At 46.0% G+C, this 21,880-nt stretch overlaps 1 protein-coding gene across 1 annotated transcript in view; it reads right to left on the bottom strand.

Annotated features, from left to right (window-relative positions):
• Nucleotides 1-21,880, bottom strand: part of LOC147667169 (integrin beta-7-like) — a gene marked incomplete at its 3' end in the record, with an annotated part of 287,301 nt that overhangs the window by 52,363 nt on the left and 213,058 nt on the right. The window contains exon 4 of the mRNA XM_086948877.1: nt 11,087-11,257. Within this exon, the coding sequence (XP_086805003.1) occupies nt 11,087-11,257 (171 nt within the window). The remainder of the gene's footprint in view (nt 1-11,086; nt 11,258-21,880) is intronic.

A 21,880-nucleotide genomic window follows, 5' to 3' on the forward strand; every position in this document is an offset into this window, starting at 1 on the left:
CTCCAAAATCGAATGGTTTTGGACGTTGTTTTGGCTGATCGCGGGGGGGCATGTAGGATTATCGGAAGCAGCTGTTGCGTATACGTCCCGGACAATTCTCCATCTGTGTATGATGCTATTTCCAAGCTGCATAAAATAGCTGCTGAAATACACCCGGACAATGGGACTTGGACACTTTCAGGATGGTTCTGGTCCATGATTGCAACTTGGGGCTGGAAACTGTTGACAATTCTCTGCATACTTGTGGGAGCAATGTTCTTTATATGCTTGTGTATTCAATGTGGCCCCGCCTTATGTTCAATGTGTTTATCAGCTTGCTTACCATCGAGGCGAGCTCTTGCCCATGACAAAATAATGCTACACAAAGAGGTGACACAAATTATGTTAATAGACATCGAGGACGAACATCCAGACTATGTTCATTATGAGGTACATTCAGCTAAACGCTAAAAGGGTCGTCTGTCGTAATTGGCCCATTCGCATTAGCGATTAGCTGAACCTGCACGTTGTCCTCCTTAACTTGGCTATATATGATAAACGCCATTTTGAATGTTACGGCGGCCATCTTAGATCATGAGCGGCCTCGTGGCCGACGTGCCCTTTAGTCCGTTGTCCGTTCCACTGACCACGCTTATCTGCCCAGCAACAGGCTATTTTTAGTACTGGTCAAGCCGCACATGCGCAGCTCCCACTGACCCGTAAACCTTCAGGAATGTGCACCAAACTGACCAGCGGAGTTGTGTCCCCTCCAATGAGCTGGCAGTATTCCAAAACATGACCATATATGTCTCGAAAATGTGTCTTAACTTGTGCCGCCTATCTTTTATTGCCCCAAAACTGTATATAATATGAGGTCGCACCGATGTTCGGTGTGATACCTCTTGCATTACCGAAGGGTGCTGTTTGAGTGTACCACCACCCCATGGGGTCTTAATAAACTTGTTCTTTGCCTTTTACAGTTTCCGTGCCAACAGTTCTTGAGTGTAAGTGGGTTATCTCCGGAGCGTGTAGGCCTTGGGAACCCCGAAATACTTCACAATGGATATTAGAGACTATCATGTTCAGTGAAGATACCAGTAGTATTAGTGGTGTAGCGTAATTAACAACGGCCACCTCTAAACTGTTGTAATACATTGTTCAAAAACAATGATTGTGCTGCTTGCTAAGGTGACGCATACTGTTTTGGAACTAAAAAGCAAAAAGGCGTTTTTTCCACTTGTTTAATTTTTTCTTTTATTTCCCTTACATGTATTCCCCTTTTCTTTTTGTACCCCCTTGTTCAGTAACAAGTTGTAATGTGTTGTCTGATTATTGCAAAACTTCAATAAACAAATAAAATAAAAAAAGATTACGACTGCAGCGCCAAAACCGAATAGAAGCACCTACACTTGAAGGGGATGTGGTGCCTGAATACATACCTCTCATTCACCGCCCCCCTCTGCGAGGGACCTGTCTCCATCCGCAGCACCATTGGTTTTGCCCTTGACTGTGGTGGGCTACCCGCCGACTCTAGAATGCCAACAGGACATGATCTCCTCTCCCTCTGCTGTACAACTGGTGGACACTGATCTGTCGCAGAGTCCTACGTGATGATTCACTAGACTCTCTGGCTCCGGGAAGGGGCTGGGCACTGTCCCTAGTCCTACTGTATGACTTATCTGATGGTTGTCTTTGATCCTGCATTATGGAGGGATCCACCACTCCAGTCCCACTATCCAATTGGGTTGTGTTTTTGTTTCCAGTTTATGGGCGACAGATTCTTCTGGGGTGAAATTATTGGGTAGGGGGGCTGTTGGGGGGTATTTGTTAGGTACTGTTCTGTTTTGGGAGTTGCTCTTGTTTTTTTGTTATCCTTTGTTTTGTATTGCACTCAGACACACGTATACGTGGCTACTGTTGATATGTCCTAGATACAATCTTATTCAATGCAGCCATGTGGCAAGCACCCTAAAGGATCCATTTTGTGGGCTAGTCTTTCCTCTGCCCCAGCACTCTGTGCAAGATCGCCATACACCAACATGGGGTCTTTCTGAATACTGTTCTGGAATGTTAGTGGGTTATTGGACCGCGAGAAGCATACTGCGGTCCTGAGAAATATATACCACTTCCTTTTGGATGCCTTGCTGCTTTAGGAGACCCATCTAGTAGGAAACCATTGTTCCTTCCTGGCACGGCAAGGCTATAACAGGGTCTATCATGCTGGCTATGCCAGAGGCTCCTGGAGAGTGGCGATTTTGCTCTGATATTCCTTATCCATTATTGTCACCCAAGAAACAAGTGACCCTCGGGGTCGTGTCCTGGCCCTCACTGGTGCGGTAGAGAGATGAACTGTTAACCTCATGTGTGCCTCTGTGCCCCCTGGTGCCCTGGACGCCCTCCTTCGGGACCTCTTTGGGGGTACTGTTGGCCCTCCCGAGCAGACTGACAGTGATTGGGAGTGACTTCAATGTGGTCCTTGTGCCAAATGTGGACTTCACAGGCATTCCCTCTACCTCCTGTTGGGTTAGAGCATGTCGCCTCTTGGACTGGACTTCTGCCCTTGGCCTCTGTGATGTGTGGATGGTATGGAACCCCTGTCACTGGCAATACACCCTCACCCCAGCTGCTCACCATACTCCCTCCCACATAAATCTTATATTTATGCCAACCCCTGGCTCTTGTGAGGTGGCACAGATCCTTCTCTGTGGAAATCTGACCACTCCTCTCTCCTCCTCCACCTTGGTTCACCTACAATTGACCCCCTCACAATGTGGTGACTCAACGCTTGCTACCTCCAAGATGCATCATCTACGCAGGTGCTGAAGGATGAGTTGAGAGCATACTTTCAAGCAAATGAGGGTTCGGTCCATAGGGTGTTGTTATGGGCCACCAGTAAGGCGACCATCAGGAGGTTTGACAAGAGCCTAATTAGAGAGCTAGAACAAGCACACTCCCAGCACCTCACTCAACTGGAGGCCTGTGCCCTTCGTCTAGAAGCACATCTTACAACCAACGCCCAGAGTGACACTTCTCGGCAACTAGATGTAGTGCGTGAAGAAATATGCCTTTTGTCTCTAGAAGCTGTAAAACAGATATGGTGCACCTCAATGGCTAGAGTCTACAGCTGGGGGGGATAAGAACAGCAAGTTGCTCTATCGGCTTGCCTCCAAATGAGGGTTCGTGTCAGGATCCTTGCTCTCTCTGCGGTATCTGTTGCATTATTCTTGTCACTGACTCACCTGTGTTGTGCTAATGCTTATTGCAATTTGTGTTACTATGTTTTGACTTTGAACCCTGTGTTTTGCCAATGCTTATTGCACTTTGTGTTACTGTGTTTTGCCCAAGCTCTTATTTGACCTCGGTATTGTGCCAATGCTTATTATTGCACTTCACTTTGTAACGGTAAACTCTCTTGGGCGTGTTTCCGCTTTGCCAGTGCTTGTTGGCCCATAGGCTTCTGGAGGTTTCATTGTAGATTTGCTGCCGAGGTCTTTTTTCCCTCTGCAGCTCCTGTACTTCGATTGGGACTATAAAAGCTGCCACGCCCAAACCGCCGTGCGGATTATTCCTTCCTGGTTCCCGAGATCGGAGGTCTCCTGTTTCCAGTCCGGTCTTCGTTCCTGAATGCAGAGGGCTTCGCCGCTGTTCCAAACTCCGTTTCCTGTTAAATGGTAGTAAACTACCACGAATATCCGCTTGCTGAAAACGCAGGTAGGATTTATCCTTTTCTGTTCTTCCTGCTGGAATCAAGGGTTGCCGGCTGGTGATTCTTGCAAGACGCTCGTCAGGCAACACGCGAGGGGCGTTTCTTTAGTAACTTTAAGGACATTTGTTTTCCGAACGATATCACAGGACCCCTGCTACTGGATTTGGACTTGCCTGATTGTCTTTTGCCTCTAGTTCTGTTTAAACGCATTATGAACATTATTTCTCGGCAGAAAGCCTTGGTATTTACTATGCTGTGAAACGAACAGTGGTTAGCTTTAGAGGACATTTCTTGAGAACATTTCATGCGTGCTATGCTGTGAGACAAACAGTGGTTAGCCTTTTGAGAACATTTAATGCGTGCTGAATAACAATGATGATTGTATTACAACCATTGATGAATCACCGAATCTAAAGTATAATTCATGTCATTATTTAATATCTGTGCCAACTTGCTTATCTAAATATAAATATTACATGGTGGAAAGTCAATCTTTGTTTTGCTTCTATAGAAAGATGATATTTAGTTCCAAGTAATGCTATTGCTGAGACCCATTACATCAGGTCCGAGCTAACCTTTATTCATAGGTTCTGGAACATGGTTCATCGCAATTAATAGTCAAGGAAGCAGGGAAGCCTTTGCGTTCCAGTGCTTTTGTGGGCTTTTGGGTGCTGCTCCTGAGGAACTCAAGGGGACTTAAGGAACCAAGATCCTGACAGTTCGGTCCATAGGGTGTTGTTATGGGCCACCAGTAAGGCAACCATCAAGAGGTTTGACAAGAGCCGAATTAGAGAGCCAGAACGAGCACACTCCCAGCACCTCACTCAACTGGAGGCCTGTGCCCTTCATCGAGAAGAACATCTTACAACTAATGCCCAGAGTGACACCTCTCTGCAACTAGATTTAGTGCGTCAAGAAATTCGCCTTTTGTTTCTAAAAGCTGTAAAACAGATATGGTGCACCTCAATGGCTAGGGTCTACAGCTGGGGGATAAGAGCAGCAAGTTGCTCTATAGGCTTGCCTCCAGCTGACTAGCAAATAGCATAATTCCTGAAATCATAGGCCCTGGCTCATCATCACCTGCTTTCACTCCGATTAGCTCTGCTTCTCGTTGATTTTAAAAAAGCATTTGAAACGTGGACTGGGTTTACCTGGAATGTGTCTTCTTGAGGGCCAGGTTTGAATCCCACTTGTGCAGTTTCGCCTGTGCCCTATATTCAACACCCTCCATGTGTCCAGATCAATGGTGTGGTCTCCGAGCTTTTCCCTATCAGATGTGGGTCTCAGAAAGGTTGCCCTTGTCTCCCCTCCATTTTGCCTTAGTAATTGAACAGCTTTTGTGTCTCCTCTGATGCGATGGCCAGTTGAGCGATGGCGATGGGGCGAGGGTCATGAAGACTGCATCACGATCTACGTCAATGACGTCCTTCTCTTTCTGGAGGAGCCGGAGTTTAGTGGACCCTATTGCCTTAAACTTTTTCAGCACTTTGAGGAAGCGCCAAGCCTTCACGTTAACCCAGCCATAATTGGTCTTCATGCCCCAGGTACGACTCATGACAGCGTGGATTGGAAAACACACATCCCTCTGCATCGCCTCAGCTTCAAGTATCTGGGTATATGGGCGGCATTCCACCCTGAGCTTAATTGGTCTCTCAATCTCAGACCCTTCATGCAGAAAGCTAAAAAGTACCTTACCAAATTGCAATCCCTCCTGCTGAATATTATGGGCAGAATTGCCCTTTACAAGAGGATGGTGTTGCTGAGGTTCCTCAATGTCTTTAGGAACCTTCCTATAGTCCTGCCTTGTTGTTGGCTACACAAACGGATCACAGTGGTGTCATCATTCCAGTGGCATACCTCCAGGCCCGCCTCGCCCTGAGTAACTGTCAGTGCGCCCCTTACAATGGTGGTCTGGGTGTGGCCAACATTTATCTCCACTATTTGGCCTCCCAACGTCTGGGGGTCAGCGACTGACTTAATGAGGGTTGGTTTGATCCGGCCCACCAACTGGACTTGGTATCCTTAGGGTTTCCACAGATCATGGCCATGTTGTATAGATACCCAGGTCCCTGCCACCCTCCCTGTGGTGACCCTGGTAGTTCTCCTTGCTTGAAGGGCTGCATTCTGAGTCACCAAATGGGACGCTAAGCTTATGCTTTATACCCTGTGTGCTATGGCATATGGATGTGCGATGTGGCAGCGCTGGAGAGCTTTGGCAAATGAGACCTCACTGGCATAAAGCAGCTAGTCAATGTGTGGTCCGGAACTCATATGTGCACCTTGTTGGAACTCCAGGACACCTCATTGCCATTCTACAAAATATTTGCCGCAGTGCCACGCCCTTCACACTCACATGCTACGCGACGCCTCTCTTCCTGAATTTAGGACTGTATGTATCAATAGGTTTTACCCATTCTGTGCCTATGGGAAAATGTAGGCTAAACTCCAAATGGGCCTGCTGGTTAAAGGGGGCATCTCTCAGATCTATCATACCCTTGTCGTCAAAGCCCCTTATACACCACACCACCTTCGAGCTCTCTGGGAAGGTTGGTTGGGCAACATGAAGGATGTCAACTGTCGAGATACCACAGCAGCTCTCAGAGTAATAATGACTCATCCAGGCTCTGCCTGGTTCAGACCTACTATCTTTACCTTGCCTACCTCGCCCCTGCATGACTCCACCTGGCAGGCCTTCTTCCGGACCTCACCTGCCACCGTTGCTCTTATGCCCCTGCCAACTTTTACCACATGGTGTGGTTATGTCAGAAGCTTTTGTTACTGGACTGATATAATGCGAGAACTGACTGATGTGTTGGGGTGGGAAATGCCGCTTTCACCTCTGCTGTTGCTGCTTGAGGTCCTTGAGGGATCAGGTGGCGTGGGGGTCGAGGGCAGACTGGGCACTTCTGGGTATGGCCACAAAGGTGTTGAAAAGCTACATGGCAACTTGATGGAAGGCTTCTGTTTCCCCCACAGTACGGCAGTGGTGCAGCGCTGTGGACTGGTGTGCACAATAAGAAAAACGTGTTGTAGTATCCTGCATATATTTTGTAAGGTGTGTTACCAGTCCTGCTCAGCCAGTGCCTGTGCTCTGACTCATTAGAATGTTGGAGTCTGATGATGCCGCGGAATGTTGGGACTGAGAGAGGCAGAATGACAGTTGGTCATGGGCTGAGCAGCTGACAGGCAGCTCCTGGTGGGGCTCTGATCTACCACATATCTACATGATTTCCTGTACTTTACAACCTGTTAACTACCTGAATAAAATGTCTTGAAATACAACCTTCTTTAGTGGACCTCCTTCACTACATATTTTGGCGACGAAGTGATGAAGAACCTACAGCTAGAAGCAGATATTAGGTACCTGACATACAAGAGGACCTGGAGATGGCACAGTCTTAAAGATACTACGGTGGATACTACCACAATCTACACAAGAGCAGGTATCCACAACAAAAGAATAATGGTGAACAAGAAACATGTATGTTCCTCACAGGACAACCAACACGGATACCAGGAAGAAACAAGCATCTCACAGAAAAGAAAAGAAGACATCACGAAACAAGTAAGCATGAAGCACTACGCCTTTAAGCCCCAGCAGTGTCCTCACCATCGGACAGCCCTTCTAGGGGTTCTGTGCTCATCTACATTACATACTTTGGACTCTGATAACATCTATTGCTTGGTCTTTCAACCACATCAACTCTACAGGCAGACTATTCCTCTACGTCACGCCGGTTCACTCCCAGAGACACACTCTTCGACCTTGTGGAAGCACTACTACAATGTGGCTTTTATTGGAATCATGTTGCTCTGTACGTTGTGTGATCTTCTACATCTTCTGTGTCATGCTATCTGTTTGACTGCAGTGATTTGTCAAAAAGAATCTCTTTCTGTTATGCTTTCTGCTATTTGCTTAATGTTTTGCTGACCAAGGGAGTACCTAATCACTTCTGTGTGCCATGTTTTGGTTTGTTTCCACCAAACATTTGGTACTTTTACTAGTGCAGGACTTTGCTGACAAGTATGTTAAATATGTGTCGTTTTTCTACCTGCCTATTGCCTAATGTGTCTATGTCGTCAAGTGAGGGGGCATTGCCGGGGTTTTTCTTTGTCTCCAGCCTTCCCTCCTGTTTTTGTTCTTTTTTCTTCTTCCCTTTTCAGGAAGAGATTCGCTTTCCCTCCTCTCTGTGTCTGTGTGTAGGCTAGCGTCCGGTTTGTGTCTTGCCTTATTTTTCCTTCATTTCTTGCTTGCCTGGCCAGTGGGTAAGTTTGGAGGTTGTTTTTGGCACGTCTGACTCTCTCTCTTATTTCCTCTCTGGCGTCTCACTGTCACCTTCTTCCTATTCATTGTTGTTGAAGTTGGGTTTATTCCTTTTGCTTACTTCATTATATCTTCTCCTCCTTGCTTTCTCCCACTTATATCCTCTAACAGCATTGCACTCTCTTTCTCTTCACGTTCTCTCTGTCACACCATTGTTCCTTCCTTACTATCTGTCCTTTGTTCACTCTCGTTATCTTTTATCGCATTTCGTATTTGTTCTTCTGTTAGAAGGAAAAAGGATATATGTAGTATCCTGCATATATTTTGTAAGGTGTGTTACCAGCCCTGCTCAGCCAGTGCCTGTGCTCTGACTCATTAGAATGTTGGAGTCTGATGATGCCTCGGAATGTTGGGACTGAGAGAGGCAGAGTGACAGTTGGTCATGGGCTGAGCAGCTGACAGGCAGCTCCTGGTGGTGCTCTTAGAAAACGACCCACCATCCAGCATTTCTACACTTCACCTGATAAAAAATGTTATCCAACTTGAGAATGTGCCTATTGCAAGGGACAGTAATATGCAAGACTTTGAGTACATAAAAAACAGATTGACTATACAATGACTGGGCATGGTCACAGTGTTGGCCTGTTCGTCGCCATTGTGATAGGCCCACACATATGTGAGATACTGCTTAGATCTCTCGAAGTGTGATAACACTGGATTGTGGTACAAATACTGTTCCCCACAAATTCCAGAGCTTTCTGTTACAAAATTATGAGGGAATTTGGTTTGTTGAATCAAAGTTTAAGATCTGCAGGGCGTTCTGAGTAAGAAAAAGTAGTGGTATCCACACAAGTCAAACCACCCAGGACTCCACAGGTGTGTAGGCTTCCCAAATGTCTGGTGTTGGTAAGTTTCCCCAGGTGCGGGCCAACACAGGCTCAAATACTGCAGATACTCATAACCCATAAATCAACCTCATTGCATGCTCCTTCCTTGGATACGTTCTTGGGTCGTTCCTTGCTGATAGTAGGTGCATCCACACTTGTGGGTTACATTTGTAATCAGAAGTATAGAAACATAACAAAGTATGTTATTTTCTATTATCTATTGAACTTGCATTTATTACCGTTGGGGAGAAGGCCTTCTGCCAGGCAGGTTGTTCACCCTTGCAATCTGTGCCTACATTGCTGCTCCATAATCTGAAAGCTTCTTGTAAAATAAATAAGCTAGCTGCAAACTGTTTTCCACAAGGGAGAGACGGCGTTCAGGACAGGCTGCTTTGTTCCAAAGGTGTTTTGGTTGCATTCCACTTTATCTTCCAGACTCGTACCCATACCCACTCCCTCAGTTTTCCTCAACTGATTAGGTTTTACACAGCACTGACTTAACATGCATCATTCGTTTCTATCTGGACTTAACTAATAACCTTCATAGTGCGGAGTGGCTTTTCATTACATACTGTGGCATTGATGTAGAAAAGGCAGCTCTGTTCTTCAGAGAGACATCCCACACTTTGAAAATTCGTTTATATTCCTTCAGAGCCAAAGAACCTTTGTTGCCCTTCTCCTGGCGTGCTACTTTGAAGCATGATGTAGGACACTATATAGTCTGCCCACGTACCATCTACACAGTGTCTGACTTGCACAGGCACAAACAAGTTTATGCCCCAGCAAGGTGCTAGATTTTTTTTACGTAGCCTACAAAATTAATCCATAAGCATTGGTCTCCTTTCTGGACCTCAGACACGTTTGTGTGCAACTCCAAGAAGCCACACGCCGTTTGGATTTTTTCTCAGACTAAGACAAAATCCATTATGCATCTGGTACTCCTTTAAGGGACACAAGTCATAGGGCCATATGTATCATCAAACTATTTTGCATTTCCTAAATAGCGAATTTTAAGGAATCGCTATTTAGGAAATGCAAAATGGTATGTATGAACAAAATCGCTTTTTAATTGCGATTCCTTAAGCTTCCTTAATTGCGAATTCGCATTTTGCGAATACGCAATTAAGGAATAATTTCCAATGCATTCCTATGGGCCAGGAGGCCCATAGGAATGAATGCAAAATAATTCTCAAATTGCGAATTCGCAATTTGCTAATCGCAATTTGAGAATTATTGCAAGGGTGCAGGGGTGTCTCAAAGACACCCTGCTGCTCCCCTGAAAAGAACATGTGTGTGCATATGGCGCACATACATGCCCTATGGGCATGTGTGTGCATCATATGCCACCTTTAAAAATGCCACTTTGTGCATTTCTGGAAGAATTCGCAAGTTACCATCAACTGAAAGTTGGTGATAATTTGCGAATTCTTAAACAAAATTTGCAAGCTAAAATTGCTACATACATAGCATTTAAGGAATCGCAAATATGCGATTCCCTAAATGCTATGGAAAAATAAGGAATCGCACAAGTTTGCAATTCCTTATTTTGGGAATGTTTCATACATTCCAAAACGTGCAAAACGGCCGTTTGCGAGTCGCAAAGGCCGAAATTCTGCGAATTTCGGCCTTTGCGATTCAAAAACGGCTTGATACATATGGCCCTTATATCCATCAAAGAGTCAGATCCTGTTTTGAATAAAGCAACTGAAATTTCTTTTTCTAGAACTGAATAGTTCATAAAAAGTTGGGGGAGTAAGAAAGAGAGGGAAATGGAGGTAGTTGGCTTGCAGGGAAAGGCCCAGAGGGAGAGAAGCTGATAGCTTGGATGCTGTGAGAAGGAGTGGATGAAACCAAGGGAAAGGGTTGCTGAGAGGAACATAAAGTACAATACAATGCAATTGTGGAACTGACAAAGGAGGTATTGACTAAAATAAAAACTGATATTTGCTCTAAACTTAAGAAATTAACAGAGAACCTAAAGAAATTAGAAGTCTGTGGGAAGACATGGTGGCTAATATTTTAAATGTGTTTAAGTTTGCTTAATGGAATAATTGTTTTCACGTATGAAAGGTTGTCTTTTGCAGTATAATAACTATTCTTTAACCCCATTATCTCGTCTTTAAAAACGTGGTGTCCTAAAACTGCAATCAAATCAACTGTGCATTAAGCAGAGGTAGGTAGTGAATAGTAGAGAGAGGGAGAAACAGGGGAACAGGATGATAAACTCGTGGGATAACTTGCAGCTCTTACCGATCTTCACTGAATTTGTAACGTTCTTGAGTGCTGCCAGGAGGTCATTCCCAAGCCTTTTCACCTTCTCCAGGTCATCTTTCATTGAGTAGGAGAGGTCCATCAGGTAGTAGAGATCTACTGGGTATCCCTCAGCCCGTTTGAATCGCACTGTGAAGCTCTTCCTCTCACCTGAATGTGGAAAAGAAAGAATCAGCTCTATTACCAACACTGTGCTAGAGACTATAGAGGCATGTCGTGGCGGGAGCCCTATGAAGCATGGTCGCAGGGAAGAAGTGGATCCATACTTCCATTGGAGGAGACGATCCATCTTGGCGCTGAAATTACTAGTCAATTCATCCTAGGATGGAGTGGATAGAAAGGAGAACAAGCACCGGAAAAGCCAATAAGGTCTCACCTATGCAAGAGCTACTGGCTCTGTTAATGTGTTTTAACCATGTTGTGCAGCTGCTGTGCACAAGGGATAAATATTAGGAAAACAAATGCTATGACGCAGCCAGCCTTTTTTCTGGCTGTGGAGGGGCATCAAACAACAGGGGGAGGAAGTCAAGGGGGCATGGTAAACAATGAGGAAAGGGGGAATAGATGAGTTGACAACACAGAGGGAGGTGGGTGGATCAAGCAACAAAACAATGGGCAACAACGGGGAAGTGAGACAGGACAAGCAACGTCACTGTGCGGGATGGTGGGAGACGGCATGCAAACTCATGCCCTTTTATGGAGTGCTGCAAGTGAAAACAAAAACAAGCACTGGCGTTGCCAATAGGTCTCGCATTAGGCATGTTTGAGCTATTGGTCTTGTGAATGAAATTTTTTTTATTTATGTGTTTTTTTTTTTAAATATCTAAATTAATAGCTTTGTCATTTACAATGCCAATAGTTATAACTTTTGCAAATGTGACACCTATAGCATTTGTAATGCAACATGTTTTGTATTTATGTGACTTACATGTATTGATATTACAAATAACAATGGCTTTTAATTTTTTTAAATAATTAATACTTGAATAAAAGTGATTGTAATTTATAATGGCAATAGCTTAAACTTTTGTAACTAACTTTTGTGAAGATTATGTTCAGTGTATTTTATTGTGACGAAAATCCAAGAACAGAAGTGAAATATTAACATTTTTTTGTGATATTCGTAATAAAGCTTGAAACATTGAGAGAACATATTTGAACCAGTGATGCTGTGGTTTCTCTGAGTGATGCTGTGGTTGCGCTGAGTGATGCTGTGGTTTCGCTGAGTGATGCTGTGGTTGCGCTGAGTGATGCTGTGGGTGCGCTGAGTGATGCTGTGGTTGCGCTGAGTGGTGCTGAGTGGTGCTGTGGTGGTGCTGAGTGATGCTGTGGTGGTGCTGAGTGGTGCTGGGTGGTGCTGGGTGATGTTCCGGTGGTGCTGAGTGGTGCTGTGGTGGTGCTGAGTGATGCTGCGGTGGTGCTGAGTGGTGCTGTGGTGCTGCTGGGCGATGTTCTGGTGGTGCTGAGTGGTGGTGGTGCTGGGTGATGTTCTGGTGGTGCTGAGTGGTGCTGTGGTGGTGCTGGGTGGTGCTGTGGTGGTGCTGAGTGATGCTGTGGAAGGTGCTGAGTGGTGCTGTGGTGGTGCTGAGTGGTGCTGAGTGATGCTGTGGTGGTGCTGAGTGGTGTTGTGGTGGTGCTGGGTGATGTGCTGGTGGTGCTGTGTGGTGCTGTGGTGGTGCTGAGTGATGCTGTGGTGGTGCTGAGTGGTGCTGTGGTGGTGCTGAGTGATGCTGTGGTGGTGCTGAGTGGTGCTGTGGTGGTGCTGAGTGGTGCTGAGTGATGCTGTGGTGGTGCTGAGTGAAGCTGTGGTGGTGCTGAGTGGTGCTGTGAGTAGGTACTTCTGCCCTGGCAAGTGAAGACAGAGAACGTTACCACTTGTGTGAGAGTGAACCTCAGTACCCTGTGAGTGAAACGGATGCTATGAGTTCCCTGCATGCATGAGAAACGTGCACTCTCGGCTGCCCTGGCTGCCTCCTGCGTGTAATGATTGTACAGTGCACTGCTGCGTCTGTGGACTTGAGATAGGGTTTAATTAGAGGTATGTGAGCTGTGTGTATATGGTCTTCTTGGACCCCAAGGACCGATGGAGGCACAAAGTGAAATGTTATTACATTTTCTAGGAAATATCAAAATACCCCTCAAACACTGTTGCACATGAACTGCGATATGAGCTCATGTCAGTGCCAACATAGACATGCTGGATGCTTGGAAGGAAGGGTGCGGGAGGGGGGTTGGATGGGGTGACAAATATTGAAGCCAGCTACAATCTGTTCTGTCACTGCCTATTTCGTTTTGTTTGTTTATTTCGAGTATGTAATGTGTGTGTGTTTGTGTATCACCTATTTACATTGCCCTGTGATTATTTATTTTTCCTTGTGCATTTCGTGTCTTTATCTGTCATTTTGTTTTTATCATCTGTTTGCACTGATTTGTGGCTGCCCGTATTTGAGTCTGTGTTTTGTGCCTATATGAATCTCGGTGTGAGAGAGAGGGTGGGGAGGCAACGAGAGAGAGAGCGCGTGTGTCTATGTGTGTGTGTGTTTGCATGTCTCTCTTTCGGTACCACGGAAAGATGCAAACAGTAATTGGCTGCCTTTGAAACGGAGCCTGGTTGTGTAGTGGAAGGAGGGGGTGACAGCTGGAGGTGCGAACCAGCTGTAATAAGGGAGAGCTGAGGGGGAGGCGAGGGGCGTGCAAGGAGCTAGGCAGAGCATGGCGAAATGGAGGGACTACAAGATGCAATATATGGCAATTTCTGCAAAAGTTACATATTAGGCTATTGCTGCTTAGGTGGCAGTGTATGCAAGAAGGTTTGCACTCAAGGTCATGCCTTGAGAACAAAACTGACAAAAGGCATACCTCACTGAGTTTAGCGCATGACCCAACACTCTTCATTTTTAGTGTCAAGCAAACATAGCATAAACAGTGCTTGCTTGGTGATGACATAATCAGCAAGTGCCATATTTTATATATGGTGCCCATCTAGCCTGCTCAGCACGGTATACTTCTCTGTTCCTTTCCTCAAACACATATACTGGAAAACTGCTCTTCACTATCGTTAATGCATTATTTATCAATTTTCCTTTGAGTATCTTCCACACAGTCGCATATCATGCTATATCTATTTCTGGCCCCCGTCAATGCTCTGAGCACATTGTTGTAAATGTAAAGTCTTCCTGTCGACTTTGCTGCGAAAAATTGACCGAGGAAAGGCTGTCAGCTAGTTCTATTTACTGATCTTGTTCGTTTATACTTGAATTCATGACAAACGTTGTAGCCAGCGTAAAATAGAGACACCCCCTTTACGTAGGAATGTTCACGTGCAAAGAAATACGTGGACATTGGCAACCTACATCTGAAACCAGGTATGTCTTACTAGCAAAAGTTGATGAATGGCCACAAGCTTGCAAGTTTGTTGTTATATGTAAATCCCTTGCAGACGGTTTCATAGGAGAGAAACATTCACAGATATTCTCATGTCATGGGCAGGAGTAAGTATGTTTCCAGAGTGGCAATAGTCAGGGGGCCCTCATCACATTCTGCAGGAGGGTGCCATCCTGCTTACGCCACTGTTTCAGGGCAGGGACTAAGTGCCTCGATGCACCGAGGCTAGGCATGCGGTTTTGGTTTTGGTTGGCTGCAGCCCCGTGACCAAGTGGCAAGGGGGGCGCGGCGAGGGAAGGGGCCGCATGTCCTTTCCCAGGCGTCTACCTGAAACCATCTGCGCACAGAAATGCATGCAGCAGATGCCTCTGTCGAACAATATTATGTGGATTTTTTATTTTCGAGACGGCATGGCTTCGCCTTGCTCTGCCCTCTCGGGTTTGTGGAAATCACTGACCTCAAAGTTTCTAGAGTCCAGAAGCAGAGAGTGGGGGCGCTAGTGCTGAGGGCACGGGAAAGAGGTCGACCAAACACCCACACCAGGCTTCAGGCTTTTGCTCCGGACAAAGCTTCTGATTAGAAAAAACGTTTGCCGTTGTGCTATTCGGACTCGAAGAGCGCATCGATCATGACAAAGCTTAAACAGCACACCGACTCTTTGATTACGGCTAATACTTTGGCATCAACAACCCAAAAGATAAAATTGATTTCCTAGTCAATAACACTATTGCCAGAGAAACGGGCAAAAACACAGTACAAGCAATGTATTTGTAGGCATTCATAAACTGATGAAGAGAAGCAAACTGAAAGTACGGCCGGCCTGCGGCCGGCCATGCATAATTAGGGGAGGACAAGCCTCCTGAGGCGTGCACACTCATAGCGCGCAGCCTCTCCATACCTGTGTTCCCTCCGTGATGTCTTCCATGAAGTGTGTGGATTCTTCAATCGCAGATCGACTCCGCTTAGTTACCTGCTGTTTCGGAATGTTTTCTCTTCAAGTTGCCAACCAATTGACGCATCGATAATGTGAAGAAACTTGTAATTACGGCGTGAGTCCTCACGTTTTTCATCTGTGTAGCGGACGCTGGATTTTTGCACTCCACTGGACAGTGTGGCAGAAGTGTGTGTTCTACCTAAGGAAAGGGACGCTCTGTAGTTTGAACATTTGAGGCAGTACGTACATATCCGATGTGTCTGTGTCTTAACTTTGGAGCCTTTTTCATTTTCTTTTGTCATCCTCACGCATGTTACACGACCAAGTTACACTATCCAGCTGATGTTTTGTACAACCAAGGCACAAGTCGTAAAACTAGGGCAAGGCTGTGTTTGCGGGGAGAGAGAGGGGAGGTGCTGGTGTGGGAGGGGGGAGGTGCTGGTGTGGGAGGAGTGCTGCTAGGGCAAGGCTGTGTTTGCGGGGAGAGAGAGGGGAGGTGCTGGTGTGGGAGGGGGGAGGTGCTGGTGTGGGAAGGGTGCTGCTAGGGCAAGGCTGTGTTTGCGGGGAGAGAGAGGGGAGGTGCTGGTGTGGGAGGGGGGAGGTGCTGGTGTGGGAGGAGAAGCCTGATGCCGGATGGGGGCGGGAGAGCCTGGGAATGCGAGAGGCTGGGCTTGCATGCGATGCGCGTGCATGTACACGGGAACTGCAAGAAAACCGCGGGGCTGAAAGCCCTTGGTTTGACTTGTGTTTTGCCGACTTGAATTCTCGCTCCGCTCGATGCGCTAGCGCGCATCGATAGGTCGCGAGAACTAAAAAGTACCTCCTTAAAAGTTAGAGTAGGAGAAGGGAATTGCACTAGATAAGGGTGCTGTACTCAGGTCATACTTCGGGGGAGGAAAAAACAGACGAAGAGCAAGTGAAGCTGGCAAAAGAGAAACAAGGAAATGAGAGTGATCAGGAAGTCAACCCCTAGTAAGCAATGGGTAGGCTGTAGCTCCCTGTTAGTAAACAAACTATCTGTAAGCAGCAGTGCATGCTCCTTCTTAGGTTGTGACCTAAAAACTGGGCTTGAGGTGCCACAGTCACCAACAAACTCCTTCCCGGAATGGAGTGATGGACGTGTTTGTACCTGAACCCACATCCCTGGAATCACTACAACAAAAAGCATATTTAGGACTGCCAATATACACAGTAGAGGGAGTTACTGGGGCACTGGTCTACATAATGTATATAAATGAATGAATGAAAATCAGAATTATTGGAACACTCTATTGATTGGATTCACCAGAGTAGACAATGGATCCCATATTAAGTGGGTAATTAAGAGTCTCATTCAATGAGGCCTTGAAGATGCTCTGGCACTACTTTAGCAATCTCCTTGGAATGGAGCAGACCGATAAGACATAGGGTCTGGATTAGAGTTTTGCAGATGAGTTTCTCAATAACAAATGTGACTGATAGCTCGTCTGCATTATTACAAGTGCATTATTGTGCTCAATAAAGTGCACTATCATGCAAGAGATCTGTGATATCCGTCACGTTTGTGAGGAGTAACCCTTGGCTAAACTCTAAATCACCCAAAAGAGATTGCGAACTGGCCAAATGGTAATCCATGCTAGCCACAATTAGAAGCAAAGACCAACAATTGTTTTGGCATATATTGACTGATAGGGGAGGGGCGACAGCCACAGAGATCTCTTGCAATATTACTGGTATTGCTTGGATTGACCACTTCACACAGTTATAAGGAGGTACTGTTGCTGAGGACTGTGTCGAGCTTGTTGTGGCAGGGCCTTTTGTTCCAAGGGGAAGGGATTGTCCATCTAAGAACAACCTATGTGGTATGAACACCGGCTGTAGATTCCCTGGGCCAATGGAGACTGTTGGTCTTGGGGGGAAAGGAAGTCACCAGGGACTGGCACTTTTTGGCTAGAGGACATTGGTATCAGGCCCATAATGGCCAGGGAGGTCTCAAAGCGATCAACTGGATTACCCCCAGGCAAAGCGCCTGGCTTAGACAAGGTGCCAGGAGATCTATTTAAGGCAGATAAGGACATTTGGAGCACTTACTTTACCCTGCTCTTCACTGCAATATTGAGGGGGTCTCCTATGCCTCCCTATGTGAGCTGGAACAGAAATCATACCAGTTTTTAAGAAAGGCTTAAAATCGTCACCCTCCAACTATCGGCCTATTTGCCTAATTGATTCTTTCCAGAAACTATTAAGCAGGATCCTGTTAGGTAGATTGCAAACCTGGATGGACGAGGTGTGATTGTTGACCCCCTTGCAGGCAGGGTTTAGGGTGGGGACTAGCACTCCTGCAACTTATATATTGGAAAAATGTCGCCTTGGGGGGAAGCCGTTTATACGCGGTCTTTGTGAACCTTCGATCGGCCTTTGACCTTGTGTCTAGGGATGCCCTGTGGAAGGCCGCGAATGACCCGGATGTGCCCAGGTATCTTATAGATGTCATCAGGATACTCCACCTAAATAACTATGCACAGGTTAGGAGTGGCTCGTCTAGGGAACTAACTTCACCCATTCCCGTTACACGAGGTGTCAGGCAAGGATAAGTACTTACTTCAACTCTTTTTTTATTATACATGAATGACTTGGTGGCCCAGTTGGAGCTATGAAACCATGACGCCCCTAGCTTGGGCGATAGGAAGGTTCTGGTGCTCCTGTTTGCCAATGATACCGTGTTGATTTCTAAAACTACATGGATATCCAAAATCTATTAAATCAGTTTGGTGTATTCTGTGGGCAAAGAGGCCTTGAAATTAACCTCTCCAAAACCAAGTATATGGTGTTCAATCCTTGCCTGTCAGCTTGCTCCCATCCTGTGTTTGATTGTTTTCCCATGATGAGAGTCCATATTTTTGAATATCTGGAGGTTATGCTCACAGAACAATTTGGTTGGATGCTGCAGATCCAAAAGAATAGATTCAAACTGGAACTGGGAGTTTAGTGAGGGCCATTGGAGGTTCGTCCTTACAACCTATTTCCACTGCTTTGCCAATGTATTATTTGAAAGCCCTTGGAGTATCACTATATGGTGGGGCACTTTGGGGTCATGCAAATGTTGATGAGGATGAATAAGTGGAGAACATGTTCCTTTGCTCCCTAAATAACCTCCCAGTTAGCACCCTACTTGTTCCGTTGTGGCTAAAGATGGGTCAAAGATCCCTTGTCCACAAAGCTGACCTTAGACCCCTGTTGTATTGAAGGCTGATATCAGCAGCCCCAGAATTATTGTCATATTGGTTGGGCCTAGAAGAAATTCGAATCTACCCAGCATTACATAAGGATCCATGGTTACAGTGTATTAAACATTGCCTCACTAAAATCTGTTGTATTGTATTGTATTGTATTGTATATAGTTCTTGTATAGCGCAACTGCCACCCTACGGGTAACCTGGCGCTTTTTGAGAGAACCTACTCAGATGTTGTGAGAACTTATGGTACGCTCTTCAGGATACTTGAGTGTTATGCAAATCCACGGTTAAGGAAATGTATTGGCAATTCATGGATGAAGGAATACGTAGGAAAAGGAGGGTGGGCTCGCCCACCGTAGCCATTCTGGAATTTAAAGATTCTGTCCTTTTGGAAGGCTACTTAGATGAGATTGAGCCGCCACTGGCCAAGTCACTTTATATGAAACTCCGAAATGGGACTTTGCCGTTGCCGTTCAGTCACGGCGAAATGGCAGCAATCTGGTTCCGAGCCTGATTTGTACAGTCCCTTTTGTCCCAAGGCATTAGAATCTATTGAGAATGTACTTATTTTTTGTCCTACGTATCATGCATCTAGAAGAAAGTGGATCTTGCCTCTATGTCTCAACCACGGAATCAGGGACTACAAGTCTGCGCTTTGGATGTTAAGAATTGATACATCACAACCCTTTGTCTTTGCCGTCTCACGTTTTCTTTTAAATATGTGGCAGATACGGCAAAATAATGTAATTGCTTGAATGAAGTGTTGGTTGATTTGCCACTTTTAATCTCTATGATCTCTTGGTCAAATGTGTTTTTATATTAGCTTATGTGTGCTTGATCGTTTATCGATGATATTGTACCCACCTTATCAGCTATGCTACTATTCGGTCAAAACTTTGCTTCTTAAATTCACATTTGTTTTAAATTCTGGTTTGTTTTTAAACGGTTTCATAGCACTTGTATTTCTTTATTATTCTGTGCTTTTATGGAAAGTTGCTAAAATAAATATGATGATGATGATGACGGTCCTGACTGCAATACCCACATTAAAGATATACATATAAATGAAGGGTCTTTGGAGCTGATACCTAGGGTGATGTTATAAAAGTAACATAAAGACAATACTCACAGTGGAAGAGAAACACCGCCTAGGCTATCAGCTGTACTCATTAGTTGAGAAATTAAATACAAGGCCACAATAGACAATGAACTAGAGTAGAATAGTACTTCACAGGAAAGAAGGGAAAAACACAGGGAACGCTAGGCAGAACGCAAAAAGACAACGCCTCTAGGAAACTGGAAACAGAGACATCATGAATAGCAAAGTAGCAAACTGGAAATAAGTTAAGGGGAAAGAAAGGCAGGGACTGGGAAAAGGGTAAGTACACAAGGAGTGAATATAAGGATCAAGGATACACTAAAACAGTGATGGCTTGGGCAGGGGCGTTGCCTCCCTTAGGGCATTGCCTCACTCATATTTTTCCTCCCCTAGCACCCCAATAAAATGTGAGTAAAGTACTAAAACATTTTTAAGTGTTTTGCATTCTGCCGTGGCCGGTCCGGTTGCAGCATAGAGGCCTGAGGTTGAGGTAAGACCTGGAGAAGCCAGTGTGGGCCTAAGAGGGTGGGGCCTAAAAATATTATTGACAGACACCATCAAAGTTAGTAGGGGCCCAAGTACGCATGTCCGGTTGGAGAGCTGTCTCTCTCCAGCCAGCTCGACATGCGCACTAAAGGTGCTCAGAGTCTCTGCACCTGCGCATGCTGTAGCCAGGGTGACTCAAAGTAGCAGCCCCCGGTCTTAGTAATGAGAGATGAGGTTGTCTTCCCCAGCCAATCCAGGTGCTGCTGTAATACTAAGAGCAGCATCTGGACCGGCTTAGAAACGCTGTACCTCTAGCAGTGTGTGCCCGAGACGTAGCTCGGGCATGGGAGGAGGCTGTCTTTCTTCCTTTTTCATGTAGCACAAAGAGAGACAGGACACAGCTTTGGTTGCTAGTACGGCACACATTGAAAAGCTACCTGCATACACACAGTAAGTTAGTGAGTTTGGTGACCATGGATAATAGAAATACATATTATACTTGTATTCAGTACATGTTATCGTGCATGTTATTTCATGCACCAATATGGTCGTGCTCTAAACATCATGCATTGATATTACGCGGCTCAATAGCCCTCATTTAACCTACCCGAGAAGTGTAAACAGCTGAATCGGCCCACAGTTTAAATGTGAGGTGTCGGGGGTTGGGGTGTCCAAGATGGCGCCCATGCGGTAATGTAACTGTGGAGCTCCACTGCACCAAGAAGGCAATTTGGCATTTCCAATGAGTGGCTGCCCCAAATTGCGAGCACTGGGAGCGGAAGGAGTGTTTAGCTGCTCAGGGGCATTCCTGGTGCAATGCAGTGCATACCGCGGGCACGCCCATACCTTCCTAGCTGAGCATGGCTGGCTGGCGGTGAAATAAATTAGCGCCCAGAGGTCCCTAGCAGACAGGAGAGAACAGCGGCCTGAGCTCTCTGCAGTGAGGCGGAGGGGCCCCATCCATCTTCCCCCTCTTCCAGTAGTGGCCTCTCATTAGAATAAGGAAGCGTTGCGGTCGGCGCAACCAATTGGGTTTTTGGCGGACGCCCGCCGTAGAGAAGATGTGATTTCTCCCAGCGAGAGTGACCTGCATTGAATCTGCCTCTGGGGGAGGAGTGTGGCCCCATAAACAGCAAGCAGAGTGGAAGTAGTGACAGTGGGCAGATCAAGAAAAAAGCAGAGACCTCACATGACACAGAGGACTTCTGTGGCACGGTCCCCCTCTTGTGGCCCCCCTCACTGTGCGGTGGCACTGCTGATTTGAAAGCAGGCTGCTGCCTAAGGAAGTATTCCAGCAACCGGAGTAGTCCAGCGGTGGACATAAAGACCAGGCACCCAGCAAAGGACACAGGTGCGAAGGTGAGGGGAAACAGTGAGGGACATTGACACAGTTTGGCGAGCGCTCACTGTGTTATGCTCGTGTGCTGACTATTTTAAAAACTCCCGTTTTATTTCTTTCATGCAATTTTCTGTTAATAGCGTTTTCACCTTGCTTTTAATTCCCCTGTGCGCATACTTGCAAACTAAATTGTGTCCCTCACCGCTACTTTGGCGGCCCGGTCCCTCGCGCTTTCGAATTTCGGAGCGCCATCTTGGGTAGGTGCAGGAAACGCTAGACACTCCCGCGCTCTAGCAGTCAGGAGGACTGGCTAGAG

The sequence above is a fragment of the Lissotriton vulgaris genome, unplaced genomic scaffold (genome assembly GCF_964263255.1).
Source record: "Lissotriton vulgaris unplaced genomic scaffold, aLisVul1.2 SCAFFOLD_2338, whole genome shotgun sequence".
Lineage (NCBI taxonomy): Eukaryota > Metazoa > Chordata > Amphibia > Caudata > Salamandridae > Lissotriton > Lissotriton vulgaris.